General features: G+C 37.6%; 1 protein-coding gene across 1 annotated transcript in view; it reads left to right on the top strand.

Annotated features, from left to right (window-relative positions):
• Window positions 1–23,273, top strand: part of TENM2 (teneurin transmembrane protein 2) — a 592,828-nt gene that overhangs the window by 469,069 nt on the left and 100,486 nt on the right. The window contains exons 8-10 of the mRNA XM_062587647.1: window positions 6,409–6,614; window positions 14,172–14,367; window positions 16,874–16,975. Coding sequence (XP_062443631.1) covers window positions 6,409–6,614; window positions 14,172–14,367; window positions 16,874–16,975 — 504 coding nt within the window. The remainder of the gene's footprint in view (window positions 1–6,408; window positions 6,615–14,171; window positions 14,368–16,873; window positions 16,976–23,273) is intronic.

Raw genomic sequence — 23,273 nt, 5'->3', positions numbered from 1 at the left:
TGAACCTGGGGTGTTGATTTGGTTTCAGGAGCCAGCTTGGAGCTGTTTTACTGGACTGCTGAAAACTTACACAAATTCAGAAACTTCTTTCCTTCTCACAGCACAAAATAGAGCGTGTTATTATCTTAGCATCTTCAGCATAACTGAAGTTCGAGATGTGTCGTAGCAGCTTCTCCAGCCAAACGCTCGTTTCCTGGCTTTTTGTGTTGTTATAGCTGTGAGAGTTTGTTTTGCATGAGCAGTTGATCTGTTTTACACATTGCAAAAATACCTGTTTTTTGGTTGGGTTCTAGGGCACTCGTGTGTTAGCAGTAGACAGTCTGAGACACAAGCTCATACAGAAAGTGATCACTAACATAGCAGGTCATTGCACTGATTTTTCTACTGAAAGGATGTGTGTAGAAAAAAAAATCTTCTTTTTTCTTTTCTATTTTTGAAACTGTAAGATGTGTCTGGTCATATGAAGAGCAGATTTACCTGAGGATAAAATCAAGCTGGCATAGTAATTCCCGTGTTTTCTTTCTTGACGGAAAGACAGTAGAGTGTATTTTTATATTGAATCATTTCCTTTAAACAGATGTACCATAGGTGTCTTTGGAATTCTGAGTCAGCAGTGAAAATTCCTAACAGTACAACAAACAGCAACAACAGAAGTAAATTAGGTAAATAGAGAAAGAAAGCTGTATTTGAAGCCGAGACTGGTAACAAATGGAGAGATGTGTGAAGAGAGATCCAGGAAGAGAAGTGAAAGAGAATGCCCTTATACCAACATTGGTGTGGTTTATTCTTTGTATGTATTTTGAAATTGCATGAATTATCATGGTAACTCAATTTGGATCCTTAGGAATAGTTGTTCTGTTAGATATGTTTCAGGAGTATTATCAAGACGCAATTTGCAGCAATTTCCATTATAAAGACACCCAGTCAAAGCTGTGTAGCTAATTGCTATTTAAATGTGATGTCTGCAGTGTGACACTGCTGGTAGTCAAATTTTTTTTTTATTATTTATTTTAACTATGATATGGGAGAGGAGAATATAAAACCCAAATAAATGTGGTGTCAGCCTGGAGACAGTTCCGCCTCCCTAGCTGACACTGCTAGCCGTTGGTTACGGGGCGTGTCCTGTCAACTGCCACCCAGAAACTGTCCTGCCGCTCAAAGGTGAGGCCTGCTGACAGATTTGCGTGGGCAAGTTTGCGTTGCTGCTGCCATGTATTGCCTGTCTGAGAGCTTCAAAGGCAAATGTACTTGAGTGCTAAAACAGTCTTTTCAAATGTATATGCCAAAATAGTAATTCAACTGGGTAAATAACACAGCAGTTTAAATGAATAAGTGTTATTTAGTTGATAAATATATGTTTGACAGAGAGATTGAAATGGCTCCCCTGGGTAAGATAAAGAAGTATGCTTTTAAAATCTCTTCTGTGGAAGTTTATAGAGATGAAATCACAGAAAAAAAAATTGAATACCCATAGGTTTATGAGATAGATAAAACCACAGCTGAGATGACGGTGTCAAGATGTATTTGCTCACGATAGTATGAGTTCTTTGGGTTACTCTTTCTTCCCAGATCTGTCAGTTTGTCATATCTGTAACTTCACTTAAATGTAGTTGATGGTCTTTGGGTATGAACTGCAGTGGTCCATCAAAATGGAAGAGCTTCTAAAAATAGCTGGAGAGAGTGAGTCAGGTGGAAATATGCACTCTTTATTTTAGGAGGTAAGGATGGAAGGAAACTATAAAAATGTTACGAAGTTTACTTACAAAAATCTCTAGGGACAAGGTTTCTAAGTGAAGCTCTTAGTGCAAAGTAAGCTATTGCAGATACAAAGTTGGGATGGTGTTGCTCTGCTTTTCAGATTTAGAAATAAAGTAAACTTGATGAATCTTTAGCCTGTTGACGAAGAGGAGGTTAAGTGGTCATATCTATTTTGCATTTCACTCTGTATTTCTAACTTGGGGTGGAAGGAACATGGAGAGAACAATATTGAGACACCTCCTGTAGTATTTTTAATGTGACTGCTCTGCATCACTCATCTGCAAGGTGAGAATTTCTAATAGATCAGCACTGCTGTTTCTGTTTTACAAGTAGTCAGTTGAGATCATAAAGATCATGATCAACTGTGTGCACAAGCTGTGGCAAAGCGAGGAGGAGAAGTGAGGTGCTCTCACTAGTTTTGTTTCTCATACCGGTGAGAAAATAACTCAGCATGAGTATGGAAAGCCATGTTTTGACATTAATAGCATTTTGTATCAGTAATAATGAAGAGATTGTGCTGCTTTTCTACCAATGTTCCGTATTTATGTAGATATGTAGGTACAAGTATTAATCATTTTTTTGCACCTGTAGCAGATATTTTTAAGGGACTATGATTCAATATATTCTTCAGTTGAATATAATCTTCAGGGGTTTAAAAGATCCCCTTGCTTGCTGGATTTAAACCTTTATAAGAAGGTTTTTCACTTGCAAACATAAAGCTTCTTGTATCTTTAAGCATTTCTAAATTGTGTTACTTCAGCATTATAATGTAGAGCAATAAAAACAGAATATGTCTTGTCTTGTATTCTTAAACAAGAAATATGGATCTTTTTTGACATATTGGAGGCAACAACCAAGTTTCTTACACGTATGACATGGACTGGGTACAGAGCAGAGATCGGCTCTACTGGAAAAATACAGACTGGAAAATTAGGGGTCAGCCATCCAGTCCTTGCTTTATTATAGGGTAAGTGTGTCTTAACCACTCATGATAGATGTTCATCTAAACTGTTCTTAAAATCAGCTTCTGTGTTGAAACCTCTTCGCTCCTGTGAAGCAGAGTTTCCTGAGACAATGAAGTATACCAGAAGGAGTGGTTTGGGCAACTGGAAACCAGGTCATCTTATACAGCAGAGCAGAAAAAGCACCTATGGGGAGATGCCAAACTGAAAAGAAGTAATTTCAGTATTAGGAACCTGAATCATGTCTATAGGCAGATTATGTTAATTAAAAATTCAATAGTCTAATCTGCTGTTTTCACCAATTTTTAAGCTAATTAATTTATAATTTTCCTGAGAAAAATAAAAAAGGTCTTTTTCTAATAACCTTTCATTAGGAAAGGTTGACACCCAATATATTAATTTACCTGTAAGGTAAGTGCAGACATAGTATTAACGTAGCTCTAGTTCTCCTGACAACTGGAATAATTTTTCTCATTTTATTTTACCTGATAGGTTTGATAATTCTTGACTCTTGAAAATTACCCCTTTTCACTTCAGAATACAAAACAGAATTTGAGAAGACAGAAGGAGGCTAAGGCTGAATGCAACCAAAAGTGCTAAAATTTGAGCCTTCATGGAAAGTTTGCCTTTTATTAATAGTAGGAGTTAATTTACTTGAAAAGTTACAACTCTAAGGAATTTAGATTCAGCTGACTTGGAAGCAAAGGAATTGATGGCTCAAAACCAGAATTCTTTTCTATTATTTGTGGTGGTGTTTGTGAGCTGCTTTAACAGCCAATGAAATCGTCCTCTCCAACAGAAACTGTGGCAATCTTACAGTTTGCATGCTCACCAAGCTTGCGGCACTGCATAAAAATGAGGTACGATGGCTGAGTTCAGAACTAATTTCTGTCTGGTGTGATAAAAATATGTGACTCAGCATCTGTAACGCATCTGTAAGCAAGAAGGCATTCTAACGCTGCCACTTCTGGAAGTGTGCTAGCAAGGGTTCTTTCTTTTGTAACTTGCTCTGTGGCATAGGCTATTTTTTGTAGGTTAGAAGCCATCACAGAACTCATTAGCCCTGATGTTTATGGTTTTCATGAGGGATACATGAACCTATAAGCTAGTTATTATTTAGCTGGTTGGCATATGAGTTTCATATTACTCATCCAAGCTATAGCTCTAAATCTGCATGACCACTGCTGAATACTAGAGTTAGATAAATAAAATATTGTGTTAAAAGAGAAAGAACAAGAAGAGAAGCAGGTTCCAATATGCAGGACTCCTAACAGTCAGAGACAGTTTTGAGTTCCAAGCTCTCATCCATTTTATGATGTTTGGCTTTCAGAAATAGAGCATATTTACTGGCTTCTTTCTTTATGCCAAAGCCTTGCAGTAGCTTCAGTGGGCTGAAACAGCTTTATTGTAGCCATGAAAGGATCGAAGTGCAAAAACATGTAATGGAGATAATTCTGAGATAAGTGTAAGGAGTCTGTGAACTGAGTCAGAATACTGGAAGAGGCATAGGTCTACTGGTAGTTCTTCTCACTGTTATTCTTTACATCTTTTATCATAATAAAAATGTCTACTGTAATACTACTGGAAATGACTAGAGCGCTGACCAACACAGCTTCTTCTTTTTCACTTTAACTATGGGTATACTGCTTCTGGAAAATACAGGTTTCCAGAGCGTGTCGAGAAGTCTGTTCAGAGATTACGTACAGCTGATATTCATTTAAATACACACAGTCTGCTTACATTTAAATACACACAGGAGACTTTTTAGGAATGTAGAAAAAGTGCATCATTTACTAGGATGACTTGGAAATGTGAGATGTAGTGAATGTTGTGTTCAAAGGAAAAGGTGGAGCCCTCGCTCTTAGGTTGACTTTCCAGCTCTGCCACTGAGTACCACATTGAACAGATGATTTTAAGTTTTCTGTATCTGGTTTTCCAATTTATATGGTTATGAACTAATCTAAACTCTAGTGAGATGATGCTTTACTTCATAGAGGTGTGAACTTTGAGATCCTCCCTTGCATTAATCACTTTGAAGTGAAATCAATTGTTTTTGAAACATTGCTTGTCTCAATGTGGCTAATAGGTCTGCAATTCACGGACAGCTCTATAGGCATGTCAACTGCCATTCGCAACCATTTTTCCTTTCTTTGCTGCCTATCTTTGCAGCTTCTTATGCTTTTGCTTTTTTGTTAGTGCCCTGGTGTTGTTATAGACCCATTAACACAGAAAATGAAAAAACAAACAATTTATTAAAAACTACCTAACACTTGGTATTTAGAGCATTCTTTGTCATTTCAAGACACTGCCAATATAATATGTTTCATTACATGTAAGTGTAAGTGCTGCTAACAGGTAACTTGGGACCTGAAATTGAAACCATGCTATTGTAGTACTCTCAATTAAGGATAGTCAAGACAGAGAAGCTGTTATGGTTCTTGTATGCTGGAATTATATGTCATCTGTTCCATCTTACTGCGTTCATGAAGTGGTGGAAGATATCTCAGCAGTATGTGTAGCTCCTTCCCACACCTATTGTTTACTGATAATAGCATTACACCCTGACAAAAACATGAAGTAAACAGCTGAGCTCTTAACAAATATTGGCAGCCTGTATTACAGGTATCACTATCACCGAGCACTTATTAATAGCCTTGTTAGATCTGTATGACTGTAATAGAAATTTTCTGTGGTTTTCTGGTATTTATAGTATCCATTCTAATAACATAAAAATGGATTAATATCCATGTTGTTTGGGTACGTGAGGCACAAAATCAAACACTACTTTATACTTTAGCCCAAAACTACTACCACTCTTCACCTATTCCATTCCATATTTAAAATATATGTTATCTCAGAACCATCCTGGTCAGCTGCTGACCAGAAGAGATTTGCCCCATGTTTTAAAAGCTTACTGTTTCCTGGGCTGGAAGCCAGAGCACTCAGCCAGAAAGGTCTTGTATCTTGTCTTCAATAATGTATGCTGAAGAACTATCAAATGCTGGATTTTAACCACAGCAAATATGGTAGTGCGCAGGGGGGAAAGAATCTTGTAGATAGTCACAGCTTGAGGCAAAGAGAACTTAAAAGGCAGTGCATTGGGTTGTAGTAACTTTCTTTAAAGAATGCAAAGATACTTCGTAGAGTACAGATGTTCTCTAAGTCCTGTTCTGTGCATTTAATTTTTTATATGAACTGTCTTGTCTGTAACTTGGAATTTATTGGACTTCTTTATTATATAAAACAATAGTAATAAAAATTTGCAGTCAGTTAATTTAGATTGAAATTACAGCTCTAGTTCACCTTTCTGATAATTTTTTTTTAATATATCTTGGTTACATATAAGATGCAACTGAAAAAAAAGCACAGAGAGCTTTATATGTGCTTAATTGACTCTCTACTATATTTGGTTAGTAAAGAGCAATCACAGAAATAAAGGGTTGGAAGGACTGGAAGAAGCTCCACAGAAACGGGTTGATAGCCTTCTTAATTTAAATATAAAGGATGAATTCTTATTTACCGATTGAAAAAGCAAGCAGAATGCATCCATATAAAAAAGTAAAGCTAAAGTTTAATTTAAAAGGCAGCATTGCAACAGATGGTCATCTTGAATGGCACTACTATTATTATTATTAACTGTATGAAAAACAGTTATCTCATCAGATTTATATTTGTTTTTATTTTATAGGACCATGGGTCACTAGGAATAGCAGCATAGATAGTGGAGAAGCCGAAGTTGGCCGCAGGGTTACCCAAGAAGTGCCCCCTGGAGTATTTTGGCGGTCTCAGATCCATATCAGCCAACCACAATTCCTGAAGTTCAACATATCCCTAGGGAAAGATGCTCTCTTCGGTGTTTATATAAGAAGAGGCCTCCCACCATCACATGCCCAGGTATTTTATGAATGTATGTTGGTGTTAAATGTCAAAATGTAAAAGCTAGTAGTATCTGTGTAAGGTTTCTGTTTGAGTTTATGGAGCTTAAGGTTATGGAGTCTATGCAGTATTATGGAAATTACTGAATTTGTGATATTTGACCAAAAGCCATGATTTTAAGACACCTAGCGTATTACATATCTTAACAGTATATTGTTAAAAGGAGTAACCAGTAAATGTTCTTGCCAGTCAGTTTTTTTAAAATAGTTCTTTCAGTTTGACAGTCACAGTTTTAAATACCTGATGAAATCTTGGCATCAATTGGGATAAACTTACCCAGTTGTACACCAGTCAAAAGTACCCCAGGAGGGATGATGACTTACAGTATGAAAGAAGTAAATGCAATGGGAATGCATTTAAAGCTAGGTTTGATAACATAGATGTATCTTTCCTTACTTTATAGAAGTTTTTGACACCTTGGCCTGTTGGCAGGAATAGCATTTCTGGGATATGTAACAGACTGGTATTGCTGCTACTCAGCAGCAGAGGGTAGAATATAGTGGTCATGGGTTGGAGAGGCTTATTTTTACTACCGAAAATTAATTCTTTGTTTCAAATTTATCACTTTAAGTGCTTTGCTTGAAGCATGATTTCTAGAGCAGACTTAGAGCTCTAAGGTCCCTCTTGGGAAGGCTCCACTTGAACATTCCTAGAGGCCTTGCCCTGATTTGCAGAAGAATTGATACAATTTTTTTTTTTCATTTGACAAAACTGATTGCAAGTACATACATAGTTAAAATACATGATCTAAACAAAAGCCTGGAGGCTTCAACCTAACTACACTGCTTTATGTTACCATGTAGGATGAGTAGTAGGGTGAGTATATTCCCACTGCCAGCAAGGAGATACAAACTGAGTGAAATTTGTCCATGTGCATACGCACACTCATAGTACAAGGAGCCAGTGATGTTTGTTTAGGAATCTATGTTTATGTTAGCTGAGTTTTGAATCTACTTTCCAATATGAGGTGAAGATGTGGAATGAGCGTATGTTGCCTCTTTTTCTTTGGCTCTTACTCTTGTCTGTAATCTGATACAAGAGCTAGAATCTTTAACTAGAACTGGGAGGAAAGGAGAAAAGAGGTTTACGTGGGTTTATGACCTCTGTTCCTAAGAGTACTCTCCTCCTAATGAGGAGTTTATGAGCTCTACTCCGATTTTGTGAACAAGTAGTTTTATGACTGTCCAAACTCTATTGACTTATTGTGATGTGCTATTTTAAAGTTACTGGAGAGTTACTGAAAAAGTTAATGAATGACTCTGTCAGACCAGTTAGATGTAAAGACCAGCAGACCACAAGTAAAGGAGGAGGGTAGGAAGTCAGTTTTTCATACAGCGAGAGGGTAACATTTTGCAGCATCACAAAGCTTCACGCACAGACTAGATAAATTGGGGAGGTTGCTTTGGACTGTTACGTCATTTTCAATTATTTTCAGACATCCTTGCCATACAAAAGATCTCCACAAAGAATATGTTTCCTAAGAGCATTTTACTTCTGGCTCTTGGGCTTCGATATGTTGACTTAACAGCAAGATCGTGTGTATGATTTTGAACTATTTTGGTGGAGTAGTGGCATAATTCTTTGAGCATGTCTCATTCAATTCAGAATTTTGGTGCTTACTCTATCTGCCATGCCACCAAGAACAACAACAACAACAAAAACAAAAAGCAATTTTGTCCTTTTTTCCAGGAAAACAAACAAAAGTATGGATTGTAAAGTGAAGACAATGGCTTCGGGCAACCCAAGCTCCCTAGCAAACATCAAATTTTGCTATAAAAACATGTTAAGACTAAGAGATGATGGAGATATGCCCTTGTCTCTCACAGGAAATCTGCGTGGAAGTAATTAGCAGTATAAAATACTTCAAACTGAACTTTAATTTCTATTCTGTTGTGATCAGGTGTATTTGTTCTAGTTTTCATTATGATGTTCTTATCTGAGAGGCTGTGATTAGGCAGAGTTCCTCCTCTTTTCCTTCACTGCACCATGCATGTCCTTGGTCTAGATTCCACAACCTTTATGTTAACTTAAATAATAATAAGTAGCAACCATGAGCTCTTCCTGAGCCAGATTCCTCCTCAGAGAGGAATCTCTTTCCTAATCTTTAGTTAGAGGAAGCAATGCCAGCCTTCTTCCATTATTGGAGTTAATGAAATCCACAAGTACAATCTGCAGAATTACTTTCCCACGTTCAGGCAGGGTTCTTACACTTTTCAACAGGGTGAAAATACTCCATAAATACTTTTCAACAAGGTGCACTACTGCATTTTTACCTAGCAATCAAAATCCAGCCACACTGTTACAAAGAGAAGTAATTTTAGGAGAAAAAGAAAGCTGTTGCCTGCCTGACTTGGTGAAGAGAAGCCTTGTTCTGACAGAAAGAAGCAGAATAATTCTGTATTAATGAAAATAGTTGACACGAGATGATATTTTAAAATTGAAATTTAAAAACCTTGTTTCTGCAAGTTAGGGACATGAGCTATAAAGCGGTGAACAACTTCACTTGACAGTTCATCACTGATCAGTGCTGATATGTCAGGACAAGTAAAATCCTTTGTGGGAACAAGTCAATAATCAGCAAATTAGGTACATGATTAACCTCAGACAACACGATGCAATTCCCGTCTGCGAGCCCTGCTGAGATTTAACCTTCTCAGTATTACTGTTTAGCAAATATTCCAAATGCCTAGTTTAGTCAGTCAAAGTGATGTAGCTGTAAACTTGTCTAGAAGCAGCCTCGTGTGCCATGCGCGTAGGGAATGGCGCTCCAGGGGAGAGGTGAGAATGCAGGTTTGAGTGGCAAGTGGATTAGAAACAGCAGTACATTGTTTTCAGGGAAGATTCCAGATACCAGCCCGTGTGGTACTAAATACAAATAATGAAATATGCATTGCAGGCTTAAATGATCAATAGGAAATTAGCAGAAGATAGCCCAGTGAATAGCAGTGGTAATGTCTGGAAACAATGGGCACGCCAAACAATGTGCGAAATGAGCGTGCGGAGATGGCAGCGTGTTGGTAGAATATTCTAAATGACGGCATGAAAAAAGCAATCTTGTAGAAGCATCACTGCAGTGCCTGGAGAAGGCAGTGCATGGAGCTGTACTGCTTTTGTTTCCAGCAGTGTTTCTTATATTTGTAAACTATTCATGTCAGAATGAAATCTGTCTTCATGTAGAGGTGGGACTGGAACTGACTTCACAGAATCACAGAGTGGGTAACATTGGAAGGGACTTCTGGAGATCACCTAGTCCAACCCCCCTGCTCAAGCAGGGTCACCTAAAGCATGTTAGACAGGGTTGCATCCAAGCGGGCTTTGAATATCTCCAGAGAAGGAGCCTCCACAATCTCTCTGGGCAACCTGTTCCAGTGCTAATCCTGTTCCTGTTCCAGACTTTATCTGAAATAACTTGAATACCTGAGAAGCTTCAGTGTTACCTTGCTTTTTAACCATGGCTCATACATATTCCAGTACCCTCATCACTCGAAAGTTTTGTGATGGTGATTGTACTGTTATTACTGAATCTTGCACTGCTTTGTGTCAGCTGTGTTGTGTCACATTCAACATGCGCATTCCAGTGTCAAAACACTGGATGTTGTGATTGGCTGCCAGATATTTCATGGGGGATTATTCATTTTAATGAATAATCTACAAATTGGATTTTATGAAGAACTAAATTTTTACGTTTTCTTTTTAAATAATATCTCTGAGAAATCTTTCAGTTCCTGATTTCAAACACTCTCAGGGATTTTATGTGGGCATGCAAGTTGTTTCAAAGCTAAGAAAAAATAAAGATTATATAGTCTTGCTGTGTTCCCAGTTTTGAACCCTGCAAGCTGTGCTTGCTTCTCCGTGCTTTCAGAACTAGGTCAGTGCCTGTATCCAACCTGGCTCAGTAGATCTTTACTGTATGGATGGCATCGTGCAGTATAGATACTACCATGTATGTAAAGTTCCAAAAGCATTTTGCTATTTCCCCGTGGTTGCTGGAAAAATAAAGTAGCCATGTGTTGAAAATACATAAGGGAGAATAAGAAGTACTGAATGGAGAAATTCAAAAAACAAATTGCTTAAAAAGAACTTAACTTGAGATTTTGGCTTGTGAATCAAAATATGCATCAGGGCTTGTGATGCTGAGTACTAGTAAAAGCAAACATACTGAAGATGCTAATTTGGGATTTGTTTTGAGGAGTGGGCTGGCAAGGCATTTATTCATGTGGATCTGTAATCATATTAAGTAGTCTTCTCTTACTTGCAAAACTGGACTCTGTGAGGATATAGTCATTTGTGATTTCTGGGGTATTTTTTTTCTGAGCAAGTCTTTGTCATTTCTTTAAGACTTTCTGTCAGAAGCCTTTAAATATAAGGGAGCATTAAAAAAATGAGTCAGTTAAACTTCAGATTACTTCAGACTCCTCAGTTTCACTGGTGACTTGGTCCATTCCCTAACCTGTGTGATTTAGCTGCGTCTTCCCTAGCAGATGTGTGTATTTGATAGTGTACGGTTGCTTATAAATGATCATGGAAGCACCAGTAATCTTTTCCTATATGGATCTTGTAATCTATGCGTATTTGTCGATGGGCAGCCTTAAAGTGAGAGTGGTATCTTCAGCAGAACATATAAAATAATTTATCTCGCAAATGTGGTAAATCAGAAGATCAACAGGGCAGCAAGAAGTAAATTGATTTTCCAGCTGACCACATGAAGAAATCTTATCTAGTGATGATTTCACAGTACCGCTTTAGTTACCCTTCAGTCAGGCATTTTACGTTTTGTGGTACGTATGCCCAGTATGTGCTGACTAGCAGATACATTATCTTCCTTTCTTTCTATTTTTTTCTTTTTTTTAAGTCCTGAGGAATCCAAAGAGATGAAGATTTACTTTTATGTTCTATATCAGTTTACAGCAGTGCTTCACAAGTACAGCTTATTCAGGTTTAGTAGTATGCTTTTTCCTGAGCATGAAATAGTTCTTTATGATTTGAATAAAGAGGAGTAATACCAGCCAAACAGTGTGTAATTAAAACCGTAGCCTTATGGAGAGCTGTGTCAAGTGACCGGCTCTCACTAGGTCACGCGCATCATTGTGGAAAGAGATTCTGTAGCTAAAACTACTTCAAGCAATTTCAGTCTGAGTACTGTTCCCTTTCGATCCTACCCACTGCTGAGCCTTTTCTACTATATGAGGTAGAATCAGCATCAAACAGAGGGGAGGCAGAGCAACCTGCCAGCCCAAGCAGAGCCGAACAGCGTGATGCCAGGGAGAAATGTCAGCTTTTATTGCTGTTTCTTTAGTTGACCCTTTGTGAGCAATTGCTCTGAGGAGTAAAATTTCTTTTTTCCCAAGGTGTTGTCCCAGTAATAAAGTTTTCCAAGGAGCTGATGAGTCTGTCCTTAACCTCAGACTGTTGGACTATAGATTTTGGTAATGTTTCCAAATGTCAATGATTGTAGGAGGTTGATGCGTGTGTGTTTGACACCTCTGATGCTCTGAAAGTTATTGACTTGCCAGAATTCTCTAAATCTTTGGTGTGCATTGGTCTAAATGCACTGATTTAGCTGAATTACCCTCTCCTGCCAAAATCTCATATAAAAAAGTGCTTGAGTGAATGAGAGCCTGATTCTAACAGTTAGGTGAAACTTGTTATTTCATTCCTACTGTTTCCCAAGACTCAGGGCACTGGAGAGAATGGATTCTGCGCTGCTTTTGACAGTAGTTTTGAACTAGTAGATGTAGGCTCAAGTTCCCACCTTATTATGGATTTCATTTGTGTCTTTGTACTGGTGTCAAAGTTTCACATATTTAAAACTAAGGTTTTAAAGAAGTATTTTCTTACTTTGCCCTTTCTTTTAAGGTTACATGCATTGAGGACTCTATGTTGCTGGTATGTAATTGTTACATAATTTCTAATAGGTGAGATTTTTCTATCTCAATTTTAGGTAGATATACTGCACGTCACTGAAGGGTTAATGTCATTTTCTCTCCTACTAGCAGGGTGAATCTTCTTTACTTCATTGTGCATCATTAATTATTTGCTAGAACACACTGTTAATTGCATTCAGCATACAAGACACTGAGCCCTCTATGGATGTGTGGCCTGTTTAGAATGCAGGATTGCAGTTTTCTTTTTAAACAAAAAGCAAAACAAGGTAGATGTTTTCTTAGAGCTGTTGTAAGCCCGGTCTAGAGATAACAGGTGGAAATGTAATAAACTGGCAAGCAAGCACATACTATTACAGTATCTTATTGAACACATACGTCTTTCTTTAGACATGTCTATCTATCTCTATCTACTCCTGGATAGATAAATGTGTCTAAAACAAGATGTGTTTTCATAGGGGACTTGTTATATAGCTATCAAAAGATGAGATATATTGTTTTTGTTGTTTCGTAAGGACTTCCCTTAGATAGGGGCTGTGAGAGCAAGTAAGTTGAGCACAGCATCAGCTTGAGAGCTCTAGATTCACAGACGTTAAAGGCAGAAAAAAGCCTATAAGGACAGCTAGCCTAGCTGCTTTGCTATGCAGAGTTATTCCCTATCGTAGATTAACTAATATTTCTACCAGTCTTGTTTAATTGTGTGATGCAGTGGCATCTCTATTGGGAGGCTATTACTGAGCTTAATAGACGGGAAGCTTTTCTGACACTCATCTTAAATTTCTTTTCTTTTTTTTTTTTTTATTGTTTCATGCCATTAATGGTGCCATTCCTCTTATACTTTAAATAATCACTTGCTCTGTTTGATCCCTTTTTCAAAGATTTATGTATTGTTCTACCTTACTTGGAAATCATCCAACCAGAAATTCTCAGTTTTCCTTCAGCTGCTTGACTTGTGTTATTCCTTTCCATGCTCCCTCTGGTTTTATATCCCATTTGCCCCATTTGGCCCTGGTTGTTCTACATGCAAACTCAGGTAAGCAAACCGCTCTATGATGTAAAGCTTTTGCAGTGTATTCTTATTAAATACTGAGTTACCTTGCATTAGACAAACACATTTTCTGTTTATGTTGTTTCCATTTGTTTTCACACTGTGGGGGCTTCCATTCAGTTGTATGTCTGGAAGGAAATGTTAGGCTTCTGTTCCGCAACAATTTGCTCCAGGTGGTTGCTTTGGAAGAGATGGATTTCCTGTATATTGAAGATTCCCAGCATTGAAAGCCATGTAGAAACCTAAAAACTTTTGTGATTAGTCAGATCATTGGTTTCAGCTTCTGTCTCAAAACTCACCCTGTGTAGAAATACAGTTTGTACATTTTTTATCATCTATGCAGAGCAAGGTTACATAATTTTATATCACTATTTCAGAAGAGTTAAGAGTCACAGAATCGCTATAAGTTCCACAGTTAACTAGTAAATACAAGTTTCACACTGACATATTTTCTAGAAACGCTGTTTTGTGGTAAGGTAGAAGACAAAACAGTGTGAGATTGTGAGCTGAGATGCTCTGTATTCAGCTCTGTTTGTTTTTTTGTTTTCTTTTTTTGTTGTTTTTTGTTTGTTTTTTACCCTACAGTACGATTTCATGGAACGCTTGGATGGGAAAGAGAAATGGAGTGTGGTGGAGTCCCCACGGGAACGTCGAAGTATTCAGACCCTTGTTCAGAATGAGGCTGTGTTTGTTCAATACTTGGATGTGGGGTTGTGGCACCTGGCTTTTTACAATGACGGCGAAGACAAGGAAGTGGTCTCTTTCAGTACAGTTATCTTGGGTAGGTATCTCCACAAGCTGAGCATTTCTCCTCTGTATTTATTTTTTACTTAAAGTCATAATATTTTTGCGGTTTTCAGTATTCAGCCTGAGTGTCCTTGATGCTATGTAGTGCATGTTTTTGTCTGTTGAGAATCTGGTCGAGTCTGTTAGTTAGCCACATGCTGTCTTACAGTAACCACTCATCTAATACTGTGCCATACCCTCAACACAGTGGCATTAAGAGCATCTAGCCTATTTCTAAAGCTAACGTTAGGAGAGAAGCTTGCAGCTTTGTTAGAAAACTAGGGTTCCGTTTAGTCATCTGAAAACTAAACTGAGCTTTATCAGAAGATTTGTCAAACTGTGAAGTATTTAAGCTTTGCTGAATATTATTGTCACAGTGACATCAAAAACCATGAGATGCTCTACCTGTTATTCCATCCTGGCTTGTTGAGGAGTTAGATGGCACTGCTGGGTTTTGAATCTTCTTTATTGTGTATTTCCTATTTGTCTAGGAAAAGAGAAACTGCAAATCTATAAATGCTAACCCAAAGTAAGTTTATAAGTTTCATAAAAATAGTGGCTGTCTTCACCATCCTTGCCTGATTCATGATATGAAGCTTAATTTTTCCATTTGCAGTACAGAATTCATTTTTTTTCAGTTTAAGTCCCAAGCGGTGTAGAAGGATAGCCAACACTAGGTCATTAACTGTGAATATAATTGTTTCTGTTAACCTCAGTAAAGGTGAGAAAATAATTCTTCTTCCATAGATTATATGGGGTTTTGTAAGGGATACTAGGTGCTATGCATATATATAGGCATATCTGCATATTTTCCCATAGAAAGCTTTTTCTACGTGTCCAAAAAAAGGTGAATATTTATGCTTGGTGTCTTGGCGTGCCCCTACTGCGCTTCTTACAAAACCCCAAGATGCAATAAAATGTCCTTAAAAGACTTGCTTTGTCTAGGCTACAGCTTTCAAGAGCGTCAAAGGTCTAATTGTCAGGTATACTACTTGGTAGGGCAGTGATAGTAACTGGGTTGAAATACAGAGAAAAGTATAGTGTTTTATCCAGCTCAGAGGTTCTTCTACACACATCTAATATAAGTTTCGTAATCAAAGGATCTGAGAGAGCTGAAAGTTTCTCTGACATGGAAAAGCAGAAAGAATAACAGAAATGATGACAGACAACACTAAATTTAGCATAATTTTGAATACACAGGAAGGGCTTTCATGTGCAATGAAGCACAATAATGAATAACTCTATAGACAAATTTCTTCATCAGACAAATTGATATTTTTGAGCATTACATGTTTCAATTTTTTGTTCACTGTTTATATGAATCATTTCAAAAGGCCAAGTTAGTAACATCTCTTTGAAAATTTGCTTAATGTTTCTTTTTTATTTAGTATCCTGCAACTGTGAAATTAGATCTAAAGTTATGCTTGAATCCTTTTCCTCTTTTCAGTTTAATTTGATAGAAAAATACTCTGAATGCTTCTGCTAGTTCCAAATCCAAAATTCCTTTTCTGTGTTGTACAGCTGCTGCTATTTGCCTCATGTCTGGGATTGACAGAGCCTTTTACTTTGGACCACAGGTCCCCCAACAACGAGTAGTAATGAAAAGTAACAACATTCCAGTGAGACTTTTATTAAAGTAACTTAGTGTGGAAAATGTGTTCCTCCAAAATCCAACATATTTGAGATGAAAGTGATTTTAAGAATTACTTTTGTAATTGGTATTTAATTTCCAGGTTGTTATTATGAAATGTTCAAACAATAGCATAGAGGTTGTGGAAAGCAAATATTTTGCTACAGCTAAAATTTTGTTACTAGACTGGTGTGCTTACTCCTCAAAGATCATTGAAGTAGTTGACATTTCAGCCACCGACACGAATTGCAGTGTTAAGCACTACTCGGGAGTTTTGCAGACCTCTTCTTTGTCCTCTTGCATAGCTGCTTGCACCTTTCTGATTAATCTTTTAGGATAAAAAATACTCATTAGCGTGAAAGAGTTCCTCTGACGCTACAGCAGGTGTTTCTGTCAGCTTATTTAATGAAGCTTTAAATGTCTGCAGAAGGGAAATTCTGATACAGTCTTTGTAGTAATCAGTTCTACGAGGGAAGGTGGTTGTACAAGTCTCACTGCAAGAATGAGATTGTAAATGTTCCTGTTGGAGCATTGTATTTGATCCATAATGTGAATTCAAACATAGCTACAGAGGTCTTAAAAGCAGTTTTGTCTATCTATTCAAACAGAGGACCTGATATCAGAAGGCTTGAGTGTTAGCAGCACTCAGAGACTTAGTATGTGACTTTGAGCAGATCACTACATCTCTGGCTGGCATTCATGTTGCCAATAATATTGGTGCCTTTCTGCTTCACGTGAACTTTGCGGCATGAATATAATTAAATGTTATTTTTCTGAAGTGTTGAATACAAAATAAACTGAAGAAAAAATCAGCAAAGAATTTGCAGCTTAAAAAGGAACCAACTGATGGCTGTTGATGCTTGCATTTCAGATTCAGTGCAAGATTGTCCACGTAATTGTCATGGGAATGGCGAATGTGTATCTGGTGTCTGCCACTGTTTTCCAGGATTTCATGGAGCAGACTGTGCTAAAGGTATCATTTTCCCTGTATTTACAAATAGTCTCGTTGTTTGTTTGTGATTTGTATGGATCTACAGAGCCTGCTAGTTCGCATGGATCCAGGCTAGATTCAAATAGATCAATACACAATTTTTTTTTTTAATCTCTTACTTAAATATGATCAGGTAGAAGTATTGCTGCATGGCTAATGACCTTGCTTAACTACAGCTATTTTTTGTGTCCACAGTAGTAAGCAAAAACAGCAAAAGAGATGTAGTTTCTGTGAAAGTGAATGAATTACCATTGATGCTTTTTAATAATCATCAATTGGTCCATAATAGAAGACAGTTTATCTTTCTTAATACCATGTAATCTAAATTCTGGCTTGGCTGAGCCATACTTCTAGTTCATAGATTTTTTTTTCATTATACAATTACTCTTAGACCAAAGGAAGTTCTCCTTTTTTTAGGAGAATGAGTAAGACTTGGTAAAGTTTTAAAATAAAGCTTTTTTTGAATCTTGATTGTAAATTTGACCACTAAAACTGAGAGATACAGAGTTATCAAGGGTTGAACACAACTCTAAAAGACATCCATGGATTGGCTGTATGTGTTTACTAAATCTTTTTCTTGGTTTGAGATAGCTGTGATAATTTGTAAAGGAGGAACTCTTTAGGTTATACAGATACTGCAGCACATACGTTGTCTAAAATCAATGACTTGGTTATGACTTGGTTGAACTCCCTGCTCTTCCTGGGCACAGTCATAACATTTTCCAATTTGCTTCATTCTGAGTTTGTGTAAATATTAGGCACAATATCAATATCACGTACTTTCAATTGTTTTTCACGAGAATAAGGCCAGTGGGGTTCAAAGGTGGGAAGTGTGGTCTTTGAAAGCCTTTGAAATGCCTTGAAGGGCCTTAGAAATGTGCCTGTTTCTCCTTAGATCATGACCAATCCTGAGGCAGTTCAGTGAGGCCCCACCTTTTCCACTGATGTAGTAGTATGTCACCCAGCATAGCTGTGCCTGTCTATGAAATACTCCTTAAATAGCTGTTACAGCTATTCTGGAGGAAGTAATTTCTTTTTTTGTGTCTCCATAATTGTTTCTTAGAGGTGCTCTAGTATAATAAATAAATAATAAAATAAAATAAAATAAAAGGACTCTGAAGGCCTTGGATGAATTAATGATGTTACCTCAGTGCTAACCCTACTCGTTTTAAAGAATACATGAAATACAGAGGTCATGTTGTTTTACTACCTGAGAAATAAGACACTTCACAAACATATAGAGGAGACTGTATATTATAAAGTAAATGGTGTTATAATGTGTGCTATAAATACACGTTGACAACTATATGCATTTCTGTGGTGTTAACTTGTGAAAATATGCATGCAGTGACTGTGTGTTTCACTGCCACTCTTTACACATCAGTATCCAGGCCATTAAATAAACTAATTTACATTTTGAGTTTGAAGCAATACTGCAGTGTGTAGTGAACCTCTGTCTAATACTATATTCTACGTTGATGCTAGAAAATGTTCATTCAGGCTACATCAGATGGAGAGCTTTATTATAGGGTACTTTTCAAAATGCATCTGTCAGGCTTCTACTACTAACCGCTCAGTACTTTTCCTCTGCTTCCTGCTTTGTCTTTTCTGTGTAGTCTCATCCCCTCAAAAGCAGAACTCCTGCTTGGAAGCTCCGTTCAACTCTGAACTGTTTTCTTATCAGAAAGATCATGGTATCTCTAAAGAACACGGGAACCAGAAAAATTACGTAAAATGACAAAATGGGGGTGCTGGCAGAATTCGCACATTTCTGTGCAAACACATAGTTGCACATCTAGATACTAAGAGACATGCTCAGACATGTGGAGCTGTGTTAGGATGTAAAGGCCGAAGCCTCACCCATTTCACAGGCAATGTCATACCTACACTCATGTCCGTAGGTTTTTCTGCTTGCTTGAATGCTGATTATATGTGACGACAGTTTCAGAAGATAGAAATCAAAATTGGGATGGTAGGAATGGTAAAACTCCATAACATGATATAGCAAACTAAATCTGTTCTAGCAAGTTATAGGTATGGACACATGTTTAATGTATGTTTACTCTAATGTTGCATTTATATTTAAGTTCTCACATGTTTGAATAGATAATGATTTTCTTTCAAACTGCTTATTTATTTTTATTTCCAACTTTTATTTTTGATTTCCCTAGCAATGCATATTTCGATGTCTCAGTTCTTCACTCTGAAATAATTTGAGGCAAACTCAGACAGGGGAAGGTGAAGAAAATGGGACTTCAACTAGTTCTTAGGGCTGGGCTCATGCAGTAACACAGCAACCCAAGAGCCAATAGATCAGCTGATGATCGGCCTGAGAGTGACAGATCTAAAGCATGATCCTTTATACCGGTGAATCCCTGGTTACAGAGCTGGTCTTGAGGAGATCAGAGGCAAACTCTTTGCATACAGTGTGCAAGTTCTCCATCTATGACTTTGCTCTGGATTCATGCATTTCTGAAAGACCAAAGCGAAGGAAACCTATGAGAGACACCAAAGATAGACTTGGAAACCTATGAGAGACACCAAAGATTGACTTTAGATCTGTTAGCTCCAGGATAGACAATTAGAAATGGAAAACTATTAGAAAGAGCTGAACTTGTGGCCCAGTCCACAAGCTGAAGTCCACTTTCATGCCTTGATTGAAGTAGGGGAAATTTCAGCTTTGCAAACACTCTCACCAGCTGCCTTGGGGGTTTTATGCTTACCCTTACCTGTGGAGGTAAGTTATCTTGATTAGCTAGTCAATCTCAACAGTTTTACTCAGTCTGTACTCAGGCAAAATCTGCTTCGAAATCATTTGGAGGTTAACCTAATTAAGAGTTCCATCTACTATGCAAGAAAGTTAATGATGCATTTTAATCTCATGTGGTTAAAATGCAGCATTTAAAAAAAGAAAAGAAAATTTTAATAATCAAAAGCAATTCAGGGGGTAGAGATTTATTCTGATAAAGGAAGTACACATTGAAAAATTGAACTGCAAATTGAACTGCATTGTGAGTAACCTGTGCACAAATAGCTGTAGGAGTTAGCGATAAAAAGGGTCAATTAAAGAACCAGACAAGCAGCTACGATTATGTTGTTTTGGTGTCTTGTCATTTCTTTATATTCATCTCCCTTTTTTTGTAACTTCTGTGACATACCCACTCAGGTATCTCGAAGTGTCCTTTTTACTGTTCTCGCTCTTAATGTCTGATACTAGTTTGGTCTTTCAACTGCCGAGTGTCTTGTAGTAAATCTGCAAGCAGGCATCATTCCTAGGGTCCTGCTTTTCATCATTTGTAGTGTTCAGTATTGCAGTGAGTTTGGTTCCCAGAGGTGTGCAGCGGAGCTGGCTGTAGTTTTTTTTCATCGCATAGTACTTTGGAGAGCATGATACTCCTCCACTTCTCTAAATATATATATACACATATATATATATACACACACATATATATATATATATATATACACACATATATATATATATTTTTTTTTTCAAAGCAGCAGTAACATACTGTTTTGCAAGTCTCCTCAGAACTTTTTTTGGTTTTGTATTTTAAAATACTAGCATTTGCATCATGAAAGTTTTTAGCTAAACTGCAAAGGTGAAAGAGTATACCCTCCCATGCAATTTGAACATTGAAATGATGAGTGTAGTATGATCCTTTAAGTAAATGCAAAGAAATAATTTGATGCGATATGTCTGTTAAGAAATGGTGTTGATTTGTAAAAGAAGGGAAAAAAATTGAGTCAAGTAGCTCCTGTCAGCAGCCATGAAGTTGTCATTTAACAGATACTTTTAATTGATTATGAAATGTAATAAGAAACATGTTTAATATTTTAATTTAAATGGAGTGAAGACTTTGGGGTTTTTTAAACCAGAAATTTATACTATGTTTGATCGGTTGACTTCTTAATCTAATTTTAAGAACTCTAATGATTCAGATTTATGTTATACTCAGTTTCTTTTCCTGTTCTTCTTGTGTGGGTTTTTCATTATTTTATTTTCATTCTGTTTGTTTTTGGCTTACTGGCAAAGGACGGCGCCACTTTAATAAGTATAAAAAGAAGGGTAGGTTTTTTTAAATTTCTTTTTTTATTTCTTTTGAGACACTTAGCTTGAAAAAGTTATTAAGCTGTAAAGTGTAGTCTATCTCTTTTTAAATTTATTGTCAAGGATTTGCTGTTTCTAATGACTGCCCTCACCAAGATAAGAGTTCCTATCTAAGCCGTTTTCTTTGTTTTATGTGCATTTTTAACCTCTGTATGGAAATGTAAAAAGTCCTAAATTATTAGGTAAGTAAGATGTAATTGCTGGAAATAGCAACTCTTGCTTCCTCTCAGCTGATACTCAAGAAATGTTTCTCTTGCAGATTTCAGTTGTTTGGGATTCCTCTTCATCTGACATTATTTAGAGGCTTATTGCTTGGGCAATAAAATTCTTCAAGTGCAGAAAGTACGCTTTTTCCCACTGAATAATCTGCTTGACACTAGTCTCTGGTGGCATGTCCAGAATGCTCCCAGTGACATAAGAGCTTATGGGAGGGATCCCTGTGGGTAAAGCATGATTTTGAAAGTGCATCTTGCTGAATAATTCAGTACTCTGTTCATTGCTTTAAAGCACCTGGGACCCACATGAATGAACGCTGTCCACCACATGCTAATGAAGTATTGCAGTAAAGTATTGCAGTTATCTTTTTCCTTATTCCCATGGAGAGGAAATGCTATTTGTCTTCATAGCTTGACTGGAAATTATAGGAAATGAAATAAAGCAAGCATGGTAAAGCGCACTAGACTTTGATGGCGACAAGTAAGGTGTCAGTGAACACCTTGCTCCGTCATCTGTCCTGCATGTGTCCCACAGCCTGGCAGAAGAGAGGGTGGTCGTGTTCAGGCAGCACTTCTGTTCATCCGTGGTGCGGTCATCGCTGGAGGGGGGTGTATGTCTTCTGTTGTCCTAGTGAAACACTGCAAATTAGTGCAGTAGCATATTACAGCTCGGATGAGAGAGATAGGTTGGACTGAACATGATGGTACCCAAAACAAATAGGTTTGGCAGAGAAAAAAGAGAGAGAGAAGCAATAGTATAGGAAAATTGTCGTAGTGTAATTTTAGGGAGCAGATGATAGAGGGACTGTCATCATCATTGCTCCGTGTTCAAACTAATCCATTGTGGTTAGTGCTTTTCAATAAATAAAAAAGCAAAAAAATAAAAGCAGTGCCTGCCTCAAAGGAGTTACTATGTCAATACAAGTAAAGAAGGAGCAAATGGATGCCAAGTGGCAGATGTGGAGACAGAAGGAAAAAAATACGTTAGGCAGTGTTACAAACATGCTAGCAGTGTAACTGTCACCAGTTTGGGGAACCACTGTGGTAAAAAGCCATTTTAAAGAGGACTAGTGAGGCAAGTAACATAAAATCATGTTGCTAATGCAGGACAAATGCAGTGCAAACACAAGAGAGAATGTAGGAAAGAGCTCAAAAGGGCTGTTTTCAAATTTGACTTTTAAAAACGGCAGCGGTAGCATGGCAGGTCTGAGAGAGGTGGGAGGCAGAACTGGAGCAGCGAGCAGCCTGGAGTGGAGCTGGTCTGCACGTGAAGTCGGAGCATGAAGTTAGTGTTTGGTCTAGTAAGGGAAAAGGAGCAGGAACAGGACTGGGAAACAAGACTAAGTGGTTGAACTAACAGATTAGCAGAAAGCTTTTTGTAACACTGCAGCAAACAGACATGGATGGAGAAGACTGTATTTGTCAGCATTGGAGAAAAAGGTGTTGCTGTAATGTAGATTTTATATGCTGTGATTGAGGATGAGGAACCTAACAGAAAGGCACAATGCCAAAAGAAAGTGTAAGATTTTGTCCAAGCCTGGATATGAGGAGAGTGGATGAGTCAAAAATGACATCCAGATTATGAACCAGAGTGACAGGTAGAACGATGGTATTGTCCGCAGTGATTGAGCAAGAATGCAGGGAAGGGCTGAGAAGCAGCAGGACAGAAGGGAAAGAGAAATTAAATAAATAAGAACTTATACTGGAAAACATATTTCATATATTTGTAATCATAGCACGCCCCATCACTTAGATTAAAAAAAGTGCTTTTCTTTGAAAATATTGCATGCATGAGTTGTCTTCCACATATATCTCACATCTTGTCTTGTGGCTAACAAAATCCAGCATGTTTAGCTGCTTTCTTAGTATCACTCCTCTCTGGGTGGGGTTCGTTTTTGGTTTGAGGTTTTTGCGTGTGCGTGTGTGTGCCAACCTGAATGTATGCTGCAGCAGC

This window comes from Rhea pennata, chromosome 14, assembly GCF_028389875.1.
Source record: "Rhea pennata isolate bPtePen1 chromosome 14, bPtePen1.pri, whole genome shotgun sequence".
In the NCBI taxonomy this organism is placed as follows: Eukaryota; Metazoa; Chordata; class Aves; order Rheiformes; family Rheidae; genus Rhea; species Rhea pennata.
Note: the sequence above shows the minus strand (reverse complement) of the source record. Positions and strands in the feature narration are given on the sequence as shown.